The sequence below is a fragment of the Sinocyclocheilus rhinocerous genome, unplaced genomic scaffold (genome assembly GCF_001515625.1).
Source record: "Sinocyclocheilus rhinocerous isolate Xijiao unplaced genomic scaffold, SAMN03320098_v1.1 scaffold1263, whole genome shotgun sequence".
NCBI lineage: Eukaryota > Metazoa > Chordata > Actinopteri > Cypriniformes > Cyprinidae > Sinocyclocheilus > Sinocyclocheilus rhinocerous.
This window is the reverse complement of record NW_015638558.1, coordinates 67732-91136: the sequence shown is the minus strand read 5'-3', so window position 1 is coordinate 91136 and position 23405 is coordinate 67732. Positions and strand designations below refer to the sequence as shown.

General features: G+C 35.1%; 1 protein-coding gene across 1 annotated transcript in view; it reads left to right on the top strand.

Moving 5' to 3' along the window:
- LOC107749690 (28S ribosomal protein S11, mitochondrial-like) overlaps window positions 1–8218 on the top strand; it is a 10915-nt gene extending 2697 nt beyond the window's left edge. Inside the window, exons 3-6 of the mRNA XM_016564839.1 lie at window positions 544–642; window positions 1964–2093; window positions 3012–3077; window positions 7901–8218. Of these exons, the coding sequence (XP_016420325.1) occupies window positions 544–642; window positions 1964–2093; window positions 3012–3077; window positions 7901–8008 (403 nt within the window). The 3' untranslated portion in view covers window positions 8009–8218. The remainder of the gene's footprint in view (window positions 1–543; window positions 643–1963; window positions 2094–3011; window positions 3078–7900) is intronic.
- Window positions 8219–23405: the final 15187 nt, after the last annotated feature.

Genomic DNA, 23405 nt, shown 5'->3' with positions numbered 1-23405 from the left:
CGAGATACAATTATTTGAAAATCTGGAATCTGAGGGTGCAGAAAAAATCAAAATATTGAGAAAATCGCCTTTAAAGTTGTCCAAATGAAGTCCTTAGCAATGCATATTACTAATCAAAAATTAAGTTTTGATATATTTACAGTAGGAAATTTACAAAATATCTTCATGGAACATGATCTTTACTTAATATCCTAATGATTTTTGGCATAGAAGAAAAATCAATAATTTTGACCCATACAATGTGTTTTTGGCTATTGCTACAAACATACCCGTGCAACTTAAGACTGGTTTTGTGGTCCAGGGTCACATATATATATATAACACACAGATTTTTATTAAAATCTATACACTTTTAATATCTATTTTATTAAACTATACACACACACACACACACACACACACATATATATATATAGTAGCAAAAACCGTTTTTGACATTGATAGTAATAGTTATCATTTATAATAAAGTATCTCTGTCTACATAAAGTATTTCTCGAGAGATACTTTGTTATTGTTGTTGCTTATATTCTTTTCCCTATTTAGTCTCTTCCCTCCATTTCCGGGTGAGGAGAGCTCCCTGACCTGGGACAGCAAGAAGTTTGAAGAGTTACCGATAGCACACATAAAAGCCACATATAACAAGTAAGTTGCTTGACAACAAATAAAATAGTCGTGATTGACAAATTAAAATGGAATTAGTTCAGATATAGTTTGATTATAGTTTTTTTGCTGTGTGCATGCAGCTATACCATACGCTTATTTCATCTCTTAACTATGTTTGTCTTTTATCCATCTGTTGCGTTGGTCAAAGTGCTTTTGTTGCATAACATATCCTACTGTACATCATGTCTTTTAGTTTCAATGCCCATGTGAAATGAATTTACAGTGTTTTCTTAGTGTATCTAGGGACTACAGATGTTAATAGTATATGCATTATAGTATTATATGAAATGGTATGAAAATTTCTTATCACGATTATAGTGACCAAAATGATCACGGTTATCAGTATTATCACGGTATTGTTAAAATGTGCTGGAAATGTTCAAAAAGTACTGACACACAAATCATTTCACCAAGTTTTACATTTAAAATCAACAAACAACAAATAAAATGAGTTTTTGTTTGCATAACAAACAATAACATTGCCAATGATGTCCGGATTTTAAATGACAACATGACTGACAACAGTTTATTAAATAGCATGTTCAAATATCTCATGTAAATGTTCAAATAAAGCTTTGAAAAAGTTTCGTAAATGGTAAACCTCACATTTCAGCATTTAAATAAAGAAAAGGGTCAAGTCAAAATTATAATTGATTAATAAATGATTATATGTATTTATCTGCTCCATAAATAATACTAGATACCTTATTGTTTAAATGTGTAGAATCCACATAAGCTTGTTTTTCATCAACCGGTCAAAATTTACAGCAGGGCATGCTAATTCGGTCCGTTTTTTGATCTACACACCTTTCATTTTTGCTGCACGCAGCTTCGCGCTCCTGACGCGGCGAGTATAAACCAGGCTCTACACTCGAAGCGCTGCGCAGCTCAAACGAGTCGCGCGGTTTCGTTATGCTTTCAGTTTCGTTTGCCGTTTGATGTTTCTCACATGCAACAGAAATGCAGCGCTTATGAGTTAAACAATGCCAGTGTGACCGCACACAAAATTTAGTTGCACCGACAGAAAAAATGATCGCAAAATGCGCCCATTTGGTCGCACACTGGAGCCCTGTGCAGTACAGTATTTATTTATCCTCAGTTGTTCAAATCGCGGTAATCGAATACAGTTATAGTGATAATTAAAATATGAAACGGTAATACTAACCGTGGGGTATTTTATCACGATTTATCGTCAAACCGGTAATCGTTACATCCCTAATGCATTATAATTATTATTTATACCTAATACTGCATGTTTACATATAGCTAACTGTATTTTGTCCTTCATTTCTTGCTTAAGCACACATATCCACATCACAGATTGTCTGGGCCAGTACATGGTCCGAACCTCGTGTGGATCAGAAGGTTTCAAGAATGTGAAGAAATCCACTCCTATTGCAGCACAGACCGCTGGGATTTCAGCCGCTGCGGTAAGATGGACAAAATATAAATCATATTGATTGTATACTGAAATAAAATGTGTCAAGGATTAAGACATTTTGCTTAATAAAAATAAATTAATGCAGACTTATCCTAAAGTTTTGTATAGTTGTCAAAGCATAAACCATATATGATTTCATTTGAACTGTCTAGTAGAGAGAGATATATCAGACATTTCCATCAAAAATAATTATTAATACATTTAATCGCAGGTGTGCATCTTTTTTGTATCTGTCATTTAGATGTTGTCCACTTGATGGCAGCACATTTCTTTGTAGTAATTTACCACACCCTGTTTAATTGTTAAAGCACCCTTCTTTAGATTGTGTTTGACTGGTTTTCTGCTTTAAATTTAAAGTCATGCTGAAAAATTCTGTCAGAACACACATAAAATATAATGTTAGAAACAGGGTCGGTCAAAACATAATTGAAATATAGAGAATTTATGAAAGGATTTTTTATTTTTTTTTGTAAACTACGACAGTCTTATGTGCGTGTACGTTTCCTCAGGTTTGAGATTATCAGCAGTGTCTTATTGAGTGTTTCAGTGTTTATACTGATAATATGCCTGGCCAGGAGAAATAGAAAAATTAAAAATAACATTTCAAATCTTCGGTTTCATGTTTATACGTCTCTTCGGTTACTTCCACGCTATTTGTTTGTAATTTCATCAGCGTGTGTCTTGAAGAGTCTAATGACAAGCCTGAGTCACGGCAGGCTGTATAATCAGCATATGACTTCGCACTGATAACCATTCATTTGCTGTATGGACACAAGCATTATAATCTAAATTAGGAGTTTTGGACAGACCTCAGATTCTAGGCTCCTGCAATTTTGTGTTTCCTCAGTGATTCATTAGTTTTTATTATGCTAAATGTTCTAAATGTATGTATGTTTGTCTTGAGCAGAAGGCGAGGGCGAAGGGGGTCACCTACGTCCGTGTGCTGGTGAAAGGACTCGGTCCAGGGCGCTTGGTGAGTAGCTTGCTAAGGCCAAAGATTTACAGGAAAAAAAATCTCTGAAAAAATCCACAGTTCCTTGTAGATTAAATTACATTGTCTGTGAGAATTTCTGGGGAACTAAGAACTATGATATTACTTTTTATTGTGGCATTTTTCCATTTACCTATATTTTTTTTATCATTGCAATAAGACTTTCATATGACAGCTTATCTGTAACTGTGTGAAAACCAAAGTGAACCTGTGCACATTTGAATGCAAATGGGGCGTCTTGAATCTGTACAGCTGCCGGCATCCTAATTTACCTCCACTCTCAAATGAGACAAACACTATGTTGCTGTTTTCTAATAAACTAGGCAGTGAATTTTGCAGTAAATACCAAAAAAATGTCACAGTCGTGAAAGGTAGAAGAATGCAAATGCAAAATAGTAATAATTAAAATATTTGTAATTCAAGGGTCCAAGATTCTCTATATTGTTGTTCACCACGTATTCATGTGCACAATACAGAAAAAGGAGCAAAAAACATAGAAAATGCGTAGAGGGAGCAGGCAACTATTGAATAAAATAAAGAAAATATGTATATCTAATAATTAATACAAAAAAGAAGATAGTAATAACAACTACATTTTACATTTTCTAAAGAATATGACTGCTTCATTTCAAATCTTCGGTTTCATGTTTATACGTCTCTTCGGTTACTTCCACGCTATTTGTTTGTAATTTCATCAGCGTGTGTCTTGAAGAGTCTAATGACAAGCCTGAGTCACGGCAGGCTGTATAATCAGCATATTACTTCGCACTGATAACCATTCATTTGCTGTATGGACACAAGCATTATGATCTAAATTAGGAGTTTTGGACAGACCTCAGATTCTAGGCTCCTGCAATTTTGTGTTTCCTCAGTGATTCATTAGTTTTTATTATGCTAAATGTTCTAAATGTATGTATGTTTGTCTTGAGCAGAAGGCGAGGGCGAAGGGGGTCACCTACGTCCGTGTGCTGGTGAAAGGACTCGGTCCAGGGCGCTTGGTGAGTAGCTTGCTAAGGCCAAAGATTTACAGGAAAAAAAATCTCTGAAAAAATCCACAGTTCCTTGTAGATTAAATTACATTGTCTGTGAGAATTTCTGGGGAACTAAGAACTATGATATTACTTTTTATTGTGGCATTTTTCCATTTACCTATATTTTTTTTATCATTGCAATAAGACTTTCATATGACAGCTTATCTGTAACTGTGTGAAAACCAAAGTGAACCTGTGCACATTTGAATGCAAATGGGGCGTCTTGAATCTGTACAGCTGCCGGCATCCTAATTTACCTCCACTCTCAAATGAGACAAACACTATGTTGCTGTTTTCTAATAAACTAGGCAGTGAATTTTGCAGTAAATACCAAAAAAATGTCACAGTCGTGAAAGGTAGAAGAATGCAAATGCAAAATAGTAATAATTAAAATATTTGTAATTCAAAGGTCCAAGATTCTCTATATTGTTGTTCACCACGTATTCATGTGCACAACACAGAAAAAGGAGCAAAAAACATAGAAAATGCGTAGAGGGAGCAGGCAACTATTGAATAAAATAAAGAAAATATGTATATCTAATAATTAATACAAAAAAGAAGATAGTAATAACAACTACATTTTACATTTTCTAAAGAATATGACTGCTTGTGTGTTGTAAAAGTTGTTAGTTGTGTGTGTTGCAGAGGGGTTGCTTTGTGACTACTATGGTGTTCTGAGTGTTTTTTGTTTTTTTTGCTATGTGGTTTTGTGGTCAAAAGAGCCAACTTTCAAGTCGTTATGATATACAGATGCACACTACTACCATTAAAAAATTTGAGGTCCGTAAGATTTTTTAAGTGTTTTTGAAAGAAGTTTCTTATGCTCTCCAAGGATGCGTTTATTTGATAAAAGTACCAAAAATATAGTAATATTATTACAATTTAAAATACATGTTTTCTATTTTAATATTTTTTCAAATGTAATTTATTCCTATGATGCAAAGCTGAATTTTCAGCATCATTGCTCTAGTCTTCAGTGTCACATGATCCTTTAGAATGAAAGTATTCTAATATGCTGATTTGGTGTAATTTCGAGTAATTTTTTGTGCAAATCATCTTTGAACAGGTTCAAAAGAACAACATTTATTTCAAATAGAAATCTTTTGTAACGTTATAAATGTACTTACTGTCATTTTTGATCAATTTAAGCTGAAAAGTATGAATTTCTTTCAAAATAGAAATCTTACTGACCTTAAACTTTTGAACAGTAGTATATGAGATTTTCTTTCCACCCAGTTAATCATGTGCAAGGTGAAAATCGTAATGGCACACTTCTCAACACTAACTTAGAGGTTCCGTTCACAGCTTGAGGTGCACAGATGTGCAAATGAGTAAAAACAGGTTCAGGGTTGCAAACAAACAAAAGACTTGTTTGAAATTCGTAGCAAAGGTAGTCTTAATACTGTCACCCTTTCTGCCCTGTTTGAGGTGTGCTTTTAACTTTTAGACTTACTATTATGATTTGCAGCCAAAAAAGAATTAAAAATCTATTGAAGGGCCTATGCCGTCTCTATTATTGAGGCTTAGAGAAGGACTTTTTTCACTTATATGGTCCATCCACCCAGAAGTCTTATGAGGTCATTCTGGTGCAACTTCAGAAAACCAGCGAGGCGTGTGGAAAAAGCAAAAAGGTACTTATAAAACCAGCAAGACTTGTGGAGTGTAGAAATCAAAGAATAAAAAAGGAGCTATAGAAAATCAGTCCTTTATTGTGCCAACGCATTTCTGCACACAGGCCTTCATCAGCACTAAACAATTACAAATGAAGAAAAAAAAACACCTAAATGCAAACAACGAGCAAGTTCAAACTTGCAACCAATCAATAAGGAAATTAAAAGAGATGGTTTGATATCCACCAATCAAGACGCATCAGAAAACAAGCCAATAAACTCTATTGTAACCAGTATTTTGTACAGAATTAAATAAAAATTATTCATAATTTATGACACCACCCAAAACATATTTGCAACTGCGTAGGGAGGGACATCATGGTGGTGACTTTTGCACAGCCAGTCACATTTTCTTAGGAAAACATAAAAATCTAGTTGATTGTGTGATTTTAGGCCTCCTGCATTTCATCCAGTTTCTTTTCGTGATACTTTCAGTAGAATGGCAGCAGTGATTTTTAATTATTCTCTGTATGTGCCTGTATGGTACGGCAACAGTTATGCATGCTGACTATTCAATCAATACTCTGAAACTGACCGATGAGTTCTGTGACCTCAGCGGCGGTCTGCATGCTCTTACTCTGAGCCGGGTGGGAGGACATTAAGGCTGGGTGAGACTCTAATGAGCCCCTCCAGAGCTGCAGGCAACAGGAGGCTTTTAAAACTTGCATTACTCTTTTACCTACCCTCGGTTTATTCACAGTCAGAACAGAAGCTTCTAGACTAAGTTGCATTTAAGCAGATGGTGGTTGGGCATAAATAAATCAATGCAAAGCCACCAACTGCAGTGCTAACTTATTTGAATCAAATGACTAATAGGAAAGCCAGGGTAAATACTTGTGCTTAGATGTAGATTTGGATAGTTGGGTAGAAGCTGGATAGGAATCAGGGATGAACTGATTTTACAGTTCTGGCCAGTAATTATTTTCATGTTGTGGCTGGTAAATGGCAGGTAATATTCTAGACTTTTCTATTTAATTATCTGTATAATTAAATTAAAATCAATCATTTTAAATGCTACCAGTGAATTAAGGCATCATAACATTATATATATATTTTTTTCAAATATACTCACCCTCAGGTCATCTAGGATATAGATGAGTTTGATTTTTTTTATCAGAACGGATTTAGAGAAATGTAGCATTACATCACTTGCTCACCGATAGATCATCTGCAGTGAATGGGTGCCGTCAGAATGAGAGTCCAAACAGCTGATAAAAACATCATAATAATCCACACCACTCCAGTCCATCAATTATTGTCTTAAGTGAAAAGTTGCATGTTTGTAAGAAACAAATCCATCACTAAGATGTTTTAACTTTAAACCATTACTTCTGGCCAAAATAACAAGAAGACGTTTTCCTAAAAAAAAAAAAAAAAAAAAAGTTAATTCCCTGTTGTCCCCTCACAACAAAATCTGCAGACATATTTGTTTAGAACTGTTTTAGACTGTTTTGGATTGTAAATGGTGCTTGATCTGTGCATATTTCTCTCCTGGTTGAGACAAGATTACTTTTTTACAGGAGAAGGCAATATTATATATAGAGGGCATGTATTGTAGCCGGAAACAACCGTTTAAAATCATGGATTTGTTTTTTACAAACATGCATCTTTTCACTTCACAAGACGTTAATTGATAGACTGGAGTGGTGTGGATTACTTGTGGATTACTGTGATGTTTTTATCAGCTGTTTGGACACTCATTCTGACGGCACCCATTCACTGCAGAGGATCCACTGGTGATCTGTTCCGAAGGAAAAACAAAATCTTGGATGCCTACATTTTCAACAAATTTAAATTCTTGATTGAATTATTCCTATATATTAAACTTTAAGTGAGCATTAGATGACAGCATAGATAAAAAAAAAACCTGTAATATCCTCAGAATATAGTGCAGATATATTGTGCACCCCTACTAAAAATATTACATACATTTTATTTTTGTCCAAATCAGCATCTTTAACAAGTATATAATGTTGAAGAGTATTAGGACTCATTGAATCATTTTGTCATTGGAGTCACACGTCTCTTGTAAAGAGAGTGTATTGTTGTGAACTGTATCTCGTAGCTGACTTGGCCTACATTGATTTTGCTCCCCTGTGTGTAGTCTGCCATTAAAGGGTTAACCATGGGAGGACTGGAGGTTGTTTCCATCACCGACAACACCCCAGTGCCACACAATGGCTGTCGCCCTCGCAAAGCACGAAGGATGTGAGGAGGAAGAAACCCCATGAACCCAGAAGTCTTGTTTGTCTCTCTCTCTCTGTATTATCATCGACCATCCAGTCTGAATATAGAGGTTGAATGCTCAATTATTCAGGTCAATGCTGTTCGAGAGTAATGCTTTTTTTCCTTTTTCACAACAGCAGTGCTATGTATGTTATTTACCTTTTTGATAATTATTAAAGTGTGAAGGTGTCACTCATCATGTCTGTTTTCATTCTTATTAGTGCATGTACAGCTTTCAGCTACGCATGGCTGCGTAATTTAAAATGCAACCTTGGGATTCAAAATCTAAATTAAACCTAGAAATAAACAATGTGACAATGATCATGCTGGATAACACGGATCATCAGGTTTTGAACTTGTGGAGTTAATGCAGCTTGATCGTTGCTGTTATAAAAGTACAAGGGGAACAAAATAAATACAAATATTTTTTAACTCAACTTTTCAGTTATTCTGGATTTGTATTAAAAAAAAAAAAAGTAGACGCATTTTCACTTGTGGTGTCAGACTTTAGGATCCAACTACATCTTTCTGATGAATTTAGTTGTAAAAACAGAAACATATGACAGGCTATTACAGTGGCTGTTTGTTTCAGGAAATTGCACAAAATTATTACCCTGTGCTCTCGAACATATGCATTTTTTTTTCTTTTTAATAAACATTATTGTTCGATATGTTAGCACTTAATCTGAGTTCATTTCCAAGTTGACAGGCACAGGGTGGAATAGCTCCCTATAAATAAATGGACCCTTGTAAGATTATTGCCCTTTCCTACCATTACATCAGGTGCTTCGTTGCTATGACAACGGCAATTAGCAGGAACTCAGGCAGGCGGTTGAATATAAGTCTGTCCCTAGTACCCATAGCAACCAAGGTCAGGCCTGCAACGCACATCTGTTTTTATACTAGCTTTAGTGCGCGCTATTGCTCAAGGACTGGAAAAAAGACATAAATGACAATAGCAAATTATTCCCAGACATGTTAATGTCCATGTATAAGCTTGCTGGATGTCTGTGGTTCAGTCTGACCGTTTTAAATCTGAAGGATTCGATTTTAGAACCAAAACATTTCATGGTAGAAAACCGGTGTTCTGACGATTTGTGCTACCCTGTCAGATTTTGCTACCTCCCATTAAAACAGATGGTAGCATAATTTGATAGCGAAGAGTGCTACCTATCAGATTTTGCTCCCAGCATGATATTAATAAGGTGTGAGGCTTTATTAACATGTACACCTACCCCAACCCTAAACCTACCGTTACAGTAGGATAAATACAGTGTTGGTAGCATAATCTGATAGGTAGCATTATTTGTCAGAACACCTGTTTGGTGCTGTTTGTGCAGGAACTGTTTTTCTGTGGCTCTCCAGCAACAGCTGTCCTTTTCCCAGTCTCCTTTCACACCGAGCATCAGAGCCACCACAAAACACGTCTCATCAGCGACAAAGCGTGACTTCTACCAACGTTAAACCCAGATGGCCGAGCATCTCAGATGTCCTCAGATAGCCTGTGCATCCGGTGGAGGCTCTGACATGGAACCTGAGTATCCCTGCTGGGATTGATTTTGTGGTCAGTGATTAGAAACCCGAGCCAACAAGGTTGATTGAATATAGAGTTAAATGGTTTGCCTGCAATATGTGTGATTTTTTTATATGAGAAAGCATTCCTGGTCTTTGCCGAAGTGATGTGTTAAAACATTTTTTTTTTACATCTCAATCGATTGGGAAGTATTTGTTATGTGTTCAATATGGATTGTGTTATTTAAAGGATTTAAGTCAAGACACATTTATTTATATAGCACGTTATACAATACAGGTTGTTTCAAAGCAGCTTCACTGTAATAATAAACCGGAAAATAACAGTGTTAAGGTCCGTTCACACCAAGAACAGTAACTAGCCTACAACATGTCCAGCAATTGTAACTGCTATTAGATTTAAAATATATATATATATATATATTGTAAATGTTATGAGGGATTAATAACAGAATGTTTTTAACACAAGTATCCCCTTCAGCTTAATTTTATCATTATTATATAAAATCTATGACATTATTGGCTTCTCACCATGCCTAAAACGTGTCCACAGAGAAGGGTTCAATCATTCTATAAAATGGATTTAAAAATGTATGATGAAAAAGAGCTTGTTTTATCAAATGCAACACTTAATAATATCTAATATGAAAGGAAGGTTGTTTTTCAAGGAGACATTCGTGTATCATAAGATTTTTTAGATTTGTGTCCACACTTTTTGTCAACACCGTCAGACATTCATTCAATTGTAATAAAATCAGGGAATATCAAGGGTAGCTGTTTTCTGGTAATGTGTTTGACTTCCGGTTCATAAACCGCCGTAGGGAAATAACGAGAGGAACAACGATTACAGTGTTGCCAAGTCCGCGGTTTTCCTGCGGAATTGGGCTACTTTAACACTTTTGCCGCAGGTTGTTTTTCATGTCCGCGGGTTGAAGGGACTCCAAGAACATGATATTTATCCCCTGGAATTCGAATTTTAGCAGGGGAACCCCGCCAAAAAACGTGTATTTCCCCCCCTGGAACGCGATTTTTAACTGGGGATCCCCTCGAAACGGGATTGGGCTAGTTTTGAGTAGCGATTGGGCGGGTTTCTTGTGAAAACCTGGCAACCCAGATAACGAAGTGCAGTGAACGTAAAACTGTTTGCACTACAAACCACTGTGTTCATTATTTAGGTAATACATTAAAATAATATGGTAAGACACACCAGTTTGCAATATCAAGAAGCAAAACCAGCTGTTTTGTACAGCTAAAAATACCTGGACAAGAATGAGACCGGAAGCCAGACACATTAAATTTACAAATGGCCGCGCCCGTTCTTAAGGGAAAAATAAGGTGGATACCACGGACATGCAATACAACCCGCTGCAACAGTGTAGCCCAATTTCGCGGGAAAACCGAGGACTTGGCAACACTGCAGTTCTGCCGTCTGCCGCTTTAAATGCTCCAGAGTCCAGTAAATTCTGATAGGTCAGTGTTTTTATATCTCATCAACTGGAAGAGATTGTTTTGAAAGTGATTCCAGCGATATCGTTCCATTGTGCCATGATCGTTATAGTTGTGGTGTGGACTGCACTCTGCTATTCTTTTAGCCTACATGAACAATTTGTAAAACTAAAATATGTATTGTTATCTTTATAGCTATCTTTCTTGATGTGAACAGCCTTTGAAGGGATAGTTCACCCAAAAATGAAAATTCTGTCATTAATTAGGCTTACTCACCCTCGTTCCAAACCCGTAAGACCTCTTTGTTCATCTTTTGAACACAAATTAAGATATGTTTTTATGAAATCCGAGAGCTTTCTGAACCTCCATAGACAGCAACGCAACTACCACGTTCAAGGCCCAGAAAGGTAGTAAGGACATCGATAAAATAGTCCATGTGATATCAGTGGATCAAGCGTAATGTTATAAAGCTACGAGAATACTCTTTGTGCACAAAGAAAATAAAAGTAATGACTTTATTCAACAATTTATTTTCTTTCGTGTCAGTCTTCGATGCACATTCAGGAGAATACCTACGATGTATGCGTGTGGTGCTGCTGACACAGGGGTCGGCATTCTGACATAGAACTCGGATGCGATGTGCTTTGTTTACAAGCAGAGGAATGCACACGCATGTGTCATGGTACTGTCATGAACACGTGTCAAAGGCTGACACGAAAGAAAAAAAATTGCTGAATAAAGATATTTTTGTTTTCTTTGTGCACAAAAAGTATTCTTGTAGCTTCATAAAATTAAGGTAGAACCACTGTCACATGAACTATTTTAACAATGTCTTTGATCATGGTAGTACCCTTGCTGTCTATGGGAGGGTCTGAGAACTCTCGGATTTCATCAAAAATATCTTAATTTGTGTTCCGAAGATGAACGGAAGTCTTACGGGTTTGGAACGACATGAGGGTGAGTAATGATAGAACTTTCGTTTCTGGGTGAACTATCCCTTTAATGCTGCAAATTTAAACAAAACACAATTGAATATCTCATTGGATTTGAGACTTTAGTCTTTACAACTTTACAGATCTTCTTTATGCACCAAGAGCTTGTAACACTCCAAAGAGAAAGGAAAAATTGAAATCGCATCATATGACCCCTTTAAGTAACATTTTTGGAGAGAATGCACATGCAGAACTCATTGCCACAATATTACGGTGTTTCAGCCTGGTTGTAACTAAAATGTTCTGAGTGATTTTGATGTGTTGCTAGGTGGTTACAGAGTGAACAGAGTCCACCCAAGTGTTTCTAATAAACTTCATGTAGATTTGGTTTGGGTCTCTAATTATAAAGATAATTATAATTATAACTATATTAGCATCCACACCAATGGACAATCACATTCTGTTATTCATAAGCGCACACTGCGATTCTGTCACCTGCAACTTTAGATGTTTAAGCTCTTTAAAGAAGAATGGATTGTGAATGGCTGTCAGTGTTTTTAGCAATCATCAGCTGGGAAAATTGGTTTGAAAGTGATTCCAACCACATTGTTTTTCTGCGCCATTCTCTTTAGCTGTGGTGTGAACTCTGAGTTACCTGAGTTATCGTCCTTAGTGTGAATGGGCCTTTAATGTTGCAAAATGTATTATTTATGGGGGAAAAAACACATTTTGTTTTAACTAGATTTTTAAACATTTTTGAAGAAACTCCTCATGCAACAAGCCGCATGATTTGACTAATTGTGCCAGTTTAATACTTAGGCTTAAGGATTTGTTATTATTTTGAACCATGGGTTGCATTATAAACCACATTGCTCTCAAATCAACAAATGCACTTGGAAATTGTTGAGAGGTGAAAGTTTTAATGGGTTATTATGCAATTACTTCAAGATACAATTTGCTCCTAATTAAAGTACCACACAAATCTCACCTTTCCCTATTGTGACAAAGCGTTGAATTGATTGCACTGAAATTAAAACTTCCACCGTGGAGTTTGTTCGTTTTCTCCGGTTTTGACATTCATGTGTCACAGGATGGAGTGGAAATTCATAACAAAGGGCTTACTAAAAAAAAACACATTTATATATACATATTCTGCGGCTGCTGTTTACTAGAGAATAATTTGTTATAATGTGGCATTCTCTTGAAATGGATATTTTACTTGAATGCTGTTTTGCCTTCACTTAAGGTTCCTTCAAGGTCAAGGGTTAAACTGGCAGTAAATATTGCAGATGGATTTGGAAGCATACATGACCTAGACCCAAGTAACCCTGGGAACCATATAATGAGAGCTACTCAGGCATCCATTTGCACATATTAGTAGCGTACACTTTCATACGCTGCAGGGAGATACGCTGCTGGATATCTGCATAGATTTTGCAATCATAATGTGCATTCTCTGTATAATTGCAGACTTATTTAAAGGAGGTAATCATATGAAAGGCACATACATATTGTATCTGGAAGGATTTATCCGAATCTTTTGAGCACTTACACATTCAAGCTGTCAGGCTACTCAACAACTCCATGTGACAACCCACCCAACTAACCTTTCAGGTAGACCTCCTCCTATGCACCTATATTTCCCAAACACCTAATTCTGTTCTGTAACTAGCGTAATTTTGCAGCACTATTTTAAAAGCACTATATACTTTATACACAATAATGGACCTACAGCCTCTCAGTTGACATGTGCATTGTGCAATTTTGTACAGCACTTTATGTATTATTCTTGCTTTTATTGTTTTGCCATTTAGTCTAGGGTCAGCGGCCATTGTGAGTTCTTTTATAAATTTTGACACCGTGATTCTATTGTACATGGGTTAATCTCATAAAAACCTTTCAGGAAAATATCTGGGGCATATTTTACCTCATAATCAAAAGTAAGAAAAATACATTTTGATTAAAGAATATCCTATTTTATGAGAAAAATTTTAAATGTCCCAAAATCATTGTATAGATGGATGTAATTGAGTGTGATTTTCAGAAAGATCCACAATGAATTATTTTATTTTATTTTTAATTTAATTTAATTTAATTATTTAATTTAATATTTTATTTTATTTTATTTTACAATTTATTTAACAACATTTCAGATGCCCCTAAATTATTATCACTGTATTCTGTTAGAAATGTGGATGAATTACAAATGTTTTAGCATTTTTATTTTATTTTATTTTATTTACAAGAATTACACTACTCTGTTATAAATGTAGGTGGATTCAGAACATTTCTGAATGTTTTTTGAATGTTTCTTTTCTTTGCTTTGCTTTGCTTTGCTTTTCAAATCTCCCAAAATCATTATCCCTCTTTTTTGACCATAAACATTTTTTAATTCTTTTCATAACAATTAAGTTGATTCTCAGATCAATTAAGTTGATTCTCAAAATGCAAGTAAACTTTTTATTCTTGTTACTATAATGTGAGAAACTATTCTATATGCTTGAAATTGTAGTATTTATACGTCATGCTATTATTTGTTGTACTGCCTTCATGCTAATTACATTTTGAAATGCAAAATGTTTTCTCTGTTGAATTTGGGGTGAAATGTGGCCATGTTTTGTGAGATTTGCCCACATTTGTCATGAAATCAGAAGAATGACTTGACTTCACTGACTCTTTTCAGATTTTTGCTAAGTGGACTAATGCAGTAAGTTTCACCAAAAAAGACAAAATGAAATGAGTCCCATGACTCATGAACTCTTGCTGTTAATGACATAATTTCGACTGACATCTTTTTTCTTGTTCTATTTTACAGTATTCATATTTCTTAAAGCCAAAAATTTAAGTAGGAACAAGTAAGAGTATTAAAAGCAGGAAATACAGCTCCATGCATGGCTTGAGTGCTTGATAATGGGCCTCTGTCCAATTATCCACTTCCAAGGTAAAAAAAAAAAAAGAGAAGACGTTGGAAGAAGCATTATATGTGCATTGCTGAATATTTTCCTGATTTTGTGGCATTTTTGGACCACAGGAGCTGGTCTTAATGCGCTGCCCTTTAGAAAATGTTGAAGTGTAATATGCCTGCACCGGCTCCGCAGAAGCATCTTGAAGAAGACCTCTTTCGCGTTTTGTTTTCATCCAAAAATTTCCTGCAGTACCCCTCCCTCTCCTCGCTCAGGCTTTTAGCAGCTGCTGGCGATGGTACATTATCAAAATGGAATAGGAGGCAGAGAATGGAAGATTAGAATGCTCATTGGCTATTTAGTCAAGAAGCCTAGTGCCCACTTGAGCTCCATTTGGGTGCTCTTACCTGTCCTGCTGCATTGAATAGCACCTTTGTTCTAAAGCCGAAGAGCAGGGGAAGATTGGAGAGCTGCTGGGGTTTACAGTAGCCAACCTATACAGCAGCACAAAGCATTATCAGCGGCTAAGATATTTTGTAGACGATATTATGAAGTGTATATAAAACCCTGAGACAAGTGCTAATTGTTGAAGCATTATATTAATTAGTAGTTTTTGGCTACTGCCTTTAGCTCCCTCCCTTTTTGAGTTGTAGACAGAAAAACATCTTTGGCCTAATGTAGACTCGTGTATTAGGCGGATGTGAGTGTCATTTTCAGACATATTCACAAACAATTTCCTAATGGTTTTCAAATGTTTTTAGAACTTTTATTATATTTTACGAGAATTTCACATCGTCTCAAAATCATTATCACTATACTCTATTAGAAATGTAGATGGATTCAGAACCTAATTGAGTGTGATTTTCAAAAATATCTACAAAGAATTTTCGAATTTTTTACAACTTTTTGTTTAGTTTTGCAAGAATTTTAAATGTCCCAAAATCATTATCACTATACTCTGTTAAAAATGTAGATGGAAGATAACTGAGTATGATTTTCGAAAATATCCACAAAGAATTTACTAATGGTTTTCAAATTTAATTTAATTTTGTTTTGTTTTGTTTTGTTTTGCTTTTTTAAATTTTTTTTTTTATTTATGTATATATTTTTTTTATTTATTTATTTTTTTTTTACAAGAAATTCACATGTCCCAAAATTTTTATCACTATATACTGTTGTAGATGTAGAAATGTAGATGGATTCAGAACCTAATTGAATATGATTTTCAGACGTATCCACAAATTTCCCAAGCGTTTAGAAATATTTAGATTTTATTTGTGACCTTTATTTTATTGTATTTATTCTACAAGAATTTCAAATGTCCCAAAATCATTATCACTATAGACAGATGATTCAGAATGTAATTGAGTAAAAATATTAAAAGAATTTACTAAGGGTTTTTATATTTTATTTTATTTTATTTTATTTTATTTTCAAATGTCCCAAAATCATTATCACTGTTAGAAATGTAGATGAATTCATTATACAGATATTCATCAATGTAGATGAATTATGATCCTCAGTTTCAAGGTCCTTCAGTTTTGTTAAAGAGCACCAAGTTCCAAGTCCCCGTACCATGCAAAAAAACAAAAACCTTGAGTTAATGAGCATCAGAATCCTGCACACATCCGTTCAGTAAATTGGCAGCAGCAAAACAAACTCTCCACATGCAGCATTTGGTTTGTCTAAAAGGTCCAACCAGGGATTGCTTGGATGATTAGCCATCAAAATGACAGGTCTCTGTTGCTTAGGAACATGACTAGACTGCATGAATTGTTGCATCGCTTGATCTACTCCAAGCAGACTCGCAGTGACAGCACTTGTAGTTCCCTCTTCAAATATGTGTTTACATACAATTATTGCACACAATATTTTGCAGACCCTATTTTTAATGCTTTATTATGCAGCACAGACCAATGAGGGCTCTGGTGCCGTATCATTTTGACAGTTTTTGATGTAATTTGTTGCTTTTGTTTGTTTATATTCCTTTCCCTATACGCATGAGACACATATGGTTATCTATGTAGACTATCCTGACAGTCACTTGCAAACATTTCTCAAAGTACTGGTTGCTTTATGATGCTGGTTGCTATGGTTACATCTAGGAAGCAAACAAAAGGGGAAACAGGAAGGGGAGGGGAACCCCGATGCAAGCGGGTGACTGCCCTTGTGCTCTGTGCTGAATTTTGTTAACAGGACTGTATGTATGTTGACACGGGGTTGCATATATATGTGGATATGTGAGTATAGGACACAATGTGAGCTTTTGAGCAAGCTTTTTCCCTTATATTTCCAGCAAGTGTTTCAAAATAAGCTTTCTATTTTCTCTTTTTGTGTGTTTACTGTGACCTGCATGTCAGTGCTGCATTCGTTCAGGGTTAATGGACGTCTTAGCCAGCACAACAGCCTTCAAACTTGGCCGTGTGTTCATTCAACTTCAGATGCTTGTTATAACTTGTTTTTAAAAATACTGCATCATACTATTTATATTTACTGAAATGCTTTTTTTTTCTTACAAGGAGGGTTGAAAGAATTTCTCTATGCTTAGATGAAATTAATGGGTGTGTAAGTGAAAAACCTTTAGGGGCATAAAGGCAATTAGGCTTAATTAAAAAAAAAAAAAGTGTAAAGGTTTAAGGCTATTTTTGATCAACAGGTAAGTATATTGAACCAAAACTTTTAAAGACAAGTAATTTCCTTACAATTAAAAGTGTTATATAGCCCACTGAATCATACTCCGACTTAATGCTGGCAGCAGTGGAACCACTTGGGAGAGAACTGCCAGGTTTTTTGTATATTTTTATATATTTTTAATATTTAAAAAATGTAAATATACTTTATATATATTATTTTTATTATGTATTATTACATTGTAAAATAAATTCATTGTATAATACGATATAACAGTTTTCTATATACATTAGGTGCAAATAGAAATACTGATATAAAAGTTAATAATGTTTGTTAATGTTTTATTATTAATGAAAGTTAATACCAAAACTTGGAAAGTTTTATTATTATTATTATTATTATTATTATTATTATACACATACACGTAACAAATAATATATTTGTTATTTTGTTCCATGCTCATAATTACGGTGACGTAATGGGCGTTCGGTTTTCTCCTAGTTCCGATCGCGGTGACGTCATCGACGTCGGTGAAATTGACGGGCCACCTGTCGGTGGAATGGACCTCGCCTTTAAGAAGCTCCTGCAGGATGAAAACCGGAGCTGTTCACAACACATGGTGCTGAACGACGCCGACACACGCCGAGACATTAGAGAGAGCGAAGACAACAGCGCAGAAACACTGTTTATGCCGGAGAGCATCCGAACAGTTTGAAGAGCCGCTGCTGGGAAGCGGAATCCATGGAGCAAGACGTCGTTTTCACAGTGTGTAGCTTTCACATGTTCTCAGTTTAATATCCATGTTGATAAAATGTCAGCTGTGTGTGTTGGCGTGGGAGTGAGTGCCACAGACAGCAGCACTGGACGAAGCAACAGGTAGTTTTAATCGTTTATAACATTCTACGTTTGTTTCAGGATTTTTTTGTTTTTTATGTTGTCAGGAGAACCCATGTGGAATATTTTACGGCAGGAGCGGACTAAATCGAGAGCGATAAATGTTATTTCTTCTTCCGCTTGTTCTTTGTTTTCCTCTTTTATTTTAGGAAGTTTTCAGTGTAACTATTTGAGACCTGTTGATTGCAAATAAGTGTTTAATATTTCAAATGTTTATCATCCTGTTTGACTCAACGCCTGTCACTCCCGTTGCACAGATTGAGTGATTCTGTCTTTGTGTATTCAAATACTGCTTGTTGTTCCAAATAGATTGAATTCTGAAATACTTTGTTATTATTATTATGCTTTGCTTGTGCTGGTGTTTTTATTTTGGTCATTTGCAATCGATTCCTTTTTTCAAGTGTTTGTACATTTTTTTGCATTGTGTGAGGGAGTTTTTGCATACAAATTTTGTGCATGAACACCATCATTTTGCTTTGTTTAGCTCTATGTTCAAGTGCCAGTTTGGCTTGTGAAGGCCCCACAGTGATTTTTAATTTCTAGGATATTTAAGCTCTGTTCAAGCGTGATCCAACTGGCCTCGTGTATGTTTGTAGTACAATAATAAATCAAACCAAAAACAGTGTATAAATATGCAATTTTGATATGCAATGTTTTCTAAATTATAAGATGTTATGGTGCATTTATAAATGCAAATCAGAACAAAACAGGCTGTTGGTGCAGCTTGCAAATTTGTCAAATATGCATGCATGCATGGTTATGTTTTGTTAAATCTATCTTTACCTATGCAATTCAATTACCATAATCACCTGACAGCAACATGTGCATGTATACCCTCATGCATTTCTGTTAGCGTCACATCAAATGCTGTGCATCATATATTTTGCATGCCATTCAGCCAGCGTGACACCAACTGGACAGAACAGTGATTAGAAAATAGCTGGGTTCGCGTATGGCATTGGCATGAATGTGCACACAACTTTGAAGGGGACCTGCTTTTGAAGGAGCAGGCCTTTTGAAGCCCCACATGGCCTTAGAAAAAAAGATCAAAACTTGATAGAATGTGCACAAACAGGGACACATTTGATGTGCCATTACAATCAGGCCTGGAGGAGAACCCAAGCTTGCCCTATAGTCCCTACAGGCATCAGGGAGCAAGGACAGTATTTGATCTAGCGTTTCATGGACGCAGGTGCTGGCAGCACTGCTGACTTCTTGTTATAAAAAATAGCATGCTTACAAGGGTATGTAATGAACGCTATAAGTCCTTGGTGCCTTGTGCTACTATCTCTTATTGGATTTCAATAGCAACATTTTCAGTCTTTCTGTTTCAAAATTTCACATTTATTCAGTGTGTTGCTTGCTATTTCTTTGTAATTATTTGTGAAATCTACTTGTAATTTGAAAATGGTTTTCAAAAGCACCCTACATCTTCCCCCCCCCCATAGTTAACATTAACATATGACCTATAAATTACAGGATTTATTCATCTTTGTTCAACTTATTTAATATAAATACAATTGTTCATTGTTAGCTCAGGTCCATTAAGTAAAATTAACAGATTCAGCTTTTGATTTTAATGTAATTTAAATTAATTTAGTAAATGTTGAAATTAACTGATTAATACATTCTTTAGAAGTACTTTTCATTGTTATGTTATGCTAACTAAGGTAGTTAGCTACTGTTAATAAATGAAACCTCATTGTAAAGTGTTACCAATATATATTTGGAATGATTGCATGCAATTCATTTATTTTGTTGAAAGCATAACCGAAGATGTAGTTTTAGGTATAAATAGACTAAACAATGTTTGACAAATATTAATATTTAGATGTTAATACCTGATATTTCCCCTTTATGAATATTCACAGGATGTATTCAGGAATTGGTAACAACATGTATGATTTAGCAAAATCGCAGAGTTATATCTGTGATTTGAAATGTTATATCTAACTTGTTTGTGTCTGAATGTACTTTTTTTTTTAATCAGTCTACTGTTAAAATCATTTGGTAACACATACATCAGGGTCTCATTTGTTAACATTAGTTAATGCATCAATGAACAGTGTATTTTTTACGACTTTTATTAACCTTTGTTAATGTTAGATAATAAAAAATGTTCATGTTAGTTCAGAGTGCATTAACTATACAACTTTTGAATTTGATAATGTATTCATAAATATTGTTCATGTTAACTAATTTGAACAAATAAAACCTTATTGTAAAGTGTTACCGATAGTTTTCAAAGTAGATAGTTGATTAATCTGTCAGATATTACATGTTTGATCAGCACGTTAACATTTATTTACTGGCGTTATGACATATAATATGTTTGAGAATATGAAAATGCTTTTCCATTATGAATTGGGTCTGTGCTGTTTGCTTCCATAACAATAGAAACACAGAGGATTAGCATTTATCAGAATTAGTCAGTTTGTTTATGATGGGCAACATTATGTCAACAAGGGTATCTAGATGTTTGTTCTTATTATACATCGTCACTAATTGACTATATGAGGTTTTATTGCATGATCAACCTCCCTATAGAGCTCTGACAGCCTCCTGTTAAAACAAACAACCAGACAAGACAGTCCAGCTGTGTTACTGGCGTATATCTGAGTGTGATTGTGTTTCTCTGTTAGTGAAGGAACAGCCTGGGGTAGAAAAAAGAAAAGAGGTTCAAAAATGTCTATTGCATTTTAGTTCAGTGCTCACGCTCAGTGAGGAGGAAATTAATAAAAATTTATATGAATAAAAAAAGAATATTAGACCTTCCTGTTGCACTCTGCGAGTAACAAGCTTGCTTGATGAGGCATCATTATTAAATTACAGCAGACAGAGAATTCTGCTTCACTTTACAGACATGATTTTTAAGTAAATGCTATTACAATATATGCAACTCCAACTGAATGATAATGTATTTTTTTCTCACACAGAACTGTTATTTATTTAAGCTATATGCCTTTGAATTTTTGGTTAAATCAGAACAGAATGCATGGTAAAATATGGTACCTTGCAATTGTTAAAGAGCTATTTCTACATGATCTTACCTTTAAATTTAGTTTTATGGAGTACTTAATATATTTAGGTTGATTCAGTAATGTTAAATTTAAAAAAAAATGTATTTGAATAAAATTAATTAAATTACATGTGTTACCGCATGAAGTACATTTTGGTTACCATTTTTAGGTGTGTGTTCACAGCTAAGAAAAACAATACGTTTAATAATTTAATTAGCAAAAACTAAAACAGACGTGCATGTCTGATGATAAACAAAAAAATAAGCAAAAGTATATAAAAATATTTTTTTATGCACTGAAAAAAAATGGTGCAGGATTTACTCACACAAATATTGCTTGTAAATGTTGCAAATAATTACAAAGAAATAGCAAGAGACACATTGAACATTCATTTAGCACATTTTAAATCACAAAAATACAATACAAAGCAAACAACAACCATCACAAAAGGAATTAACTTTGTGTACAGCGTTGAAAATTCTCTGGAAAATGATCTGTGAATTTTCTCCTTATTCTTACATCTGTCACTCACCGAAACATAAGTGGCTCTAGAGAGTTGTATTCTCCCCACAAAACCGACTAATTAAGTTATTCTTTTGGAAATGGTAGTCCGGTTGTTTATTTCAATGGTGGGCACAATTTCTCAGAACAATATTTCTGTTGTTCGCATTGTTTGCCCCCTCATTTCAGAGTGCCTGTGAAAATGGTTCATGAGTGGCAAGTCAAGCAAGTTGCACAAGTGATTATTATGACCATTTGTGTCCATTCAAACCACACAAGGACACACTAACCACTACACCCATTTTTACCCACAATGCTTCAGTGGAAATTGCACAAAATGTAAGACCCTCTTTGCAACTAGAGGACATGATTTCTTAAGATTTTAATAATGCATTACTATTCAACCATTATATCCGCCAAGAGGTTGATTGGATAGCCCACAGTAAAAGAGACCTTTTTCCTGAGACGAGACCTTTGGTAAATGCCTGAATGCATGCGGATGTGCAGAATGGTTAGAAAGGATCTGTCTTTGGTTACAGTCTCGACTATTATGACAGTCTGCATCATTCAGTGAGATCTTGCTTCTTGATGCATGTACGAATGGATGTGGTTCTGTCCAATAGAGCGTTTTTTTTAAGCCTCCAGGCGAGAGTCAACGTTTAGAGAGCACCGGTAAATGATTTTATGAGGGCAGCTCCTGTGCATCCACATTTAAACTGGGAGCCAACATTGAATTGTAAGAAAGGATCAGTGTAAGAGTCTTGAGTAATGAGGAGTCAGTTGATAACCGGATATGGACAGCAGAGACTGAGTCTGGAAAGGGCAGGGAGCTTCAATGGCTCGACATTATTAACTCCAGACATTTTTTTCTGAACGTGTCTTCAAGTCACTTTATATTAAACGAGGGTTTTATTGGCTTTCTGGTCTTTTTTCTTTGGATCTGCACTCCTTGTTTCTGATTAACTGTTCCAGTTCTATTTGTTCATTTATTTATTTCTTTGTTTGTTTTTATTTTTAATATATTCATATTTATATATGTTCATTTTTTATTTCATTTTTAAATTTAAATATTCATTAGTTATTGTCGTTATTCATCATGACAGATTGCAACTGTTAAAATATGATCAGAAGCTTTATGCACGTTTTTGTTACAATGACAGCAGGTCAGCATTTGAAGCGGCATCAGTCAGTCTAGTTCTGAGCAATACAATAAACTGAGAGTAATCAGTAAATGCATGGTAAATGTTGTGGATAAATTCCTCACATTCACATATTTTGGGCACCATGGAAGACTAGTGATTTTGTTGTTGTGAAGTCACCGCTACTGACAACAAGTCACAGTCTGCCTCAGTGACCAGAATCCACTCAGCGTGAACTTCACCTGCCTTTGACTGACAGGTCATCACTTTCCAGCTACAAAGATCACACTGATGCTGACGTTGTGCCTGAAGGGGCAAAAGATAAAAAATCCAAAATGTTTATGATGATTACCCAGTATTCTGTTACATACAGAGAACATTTGTAAA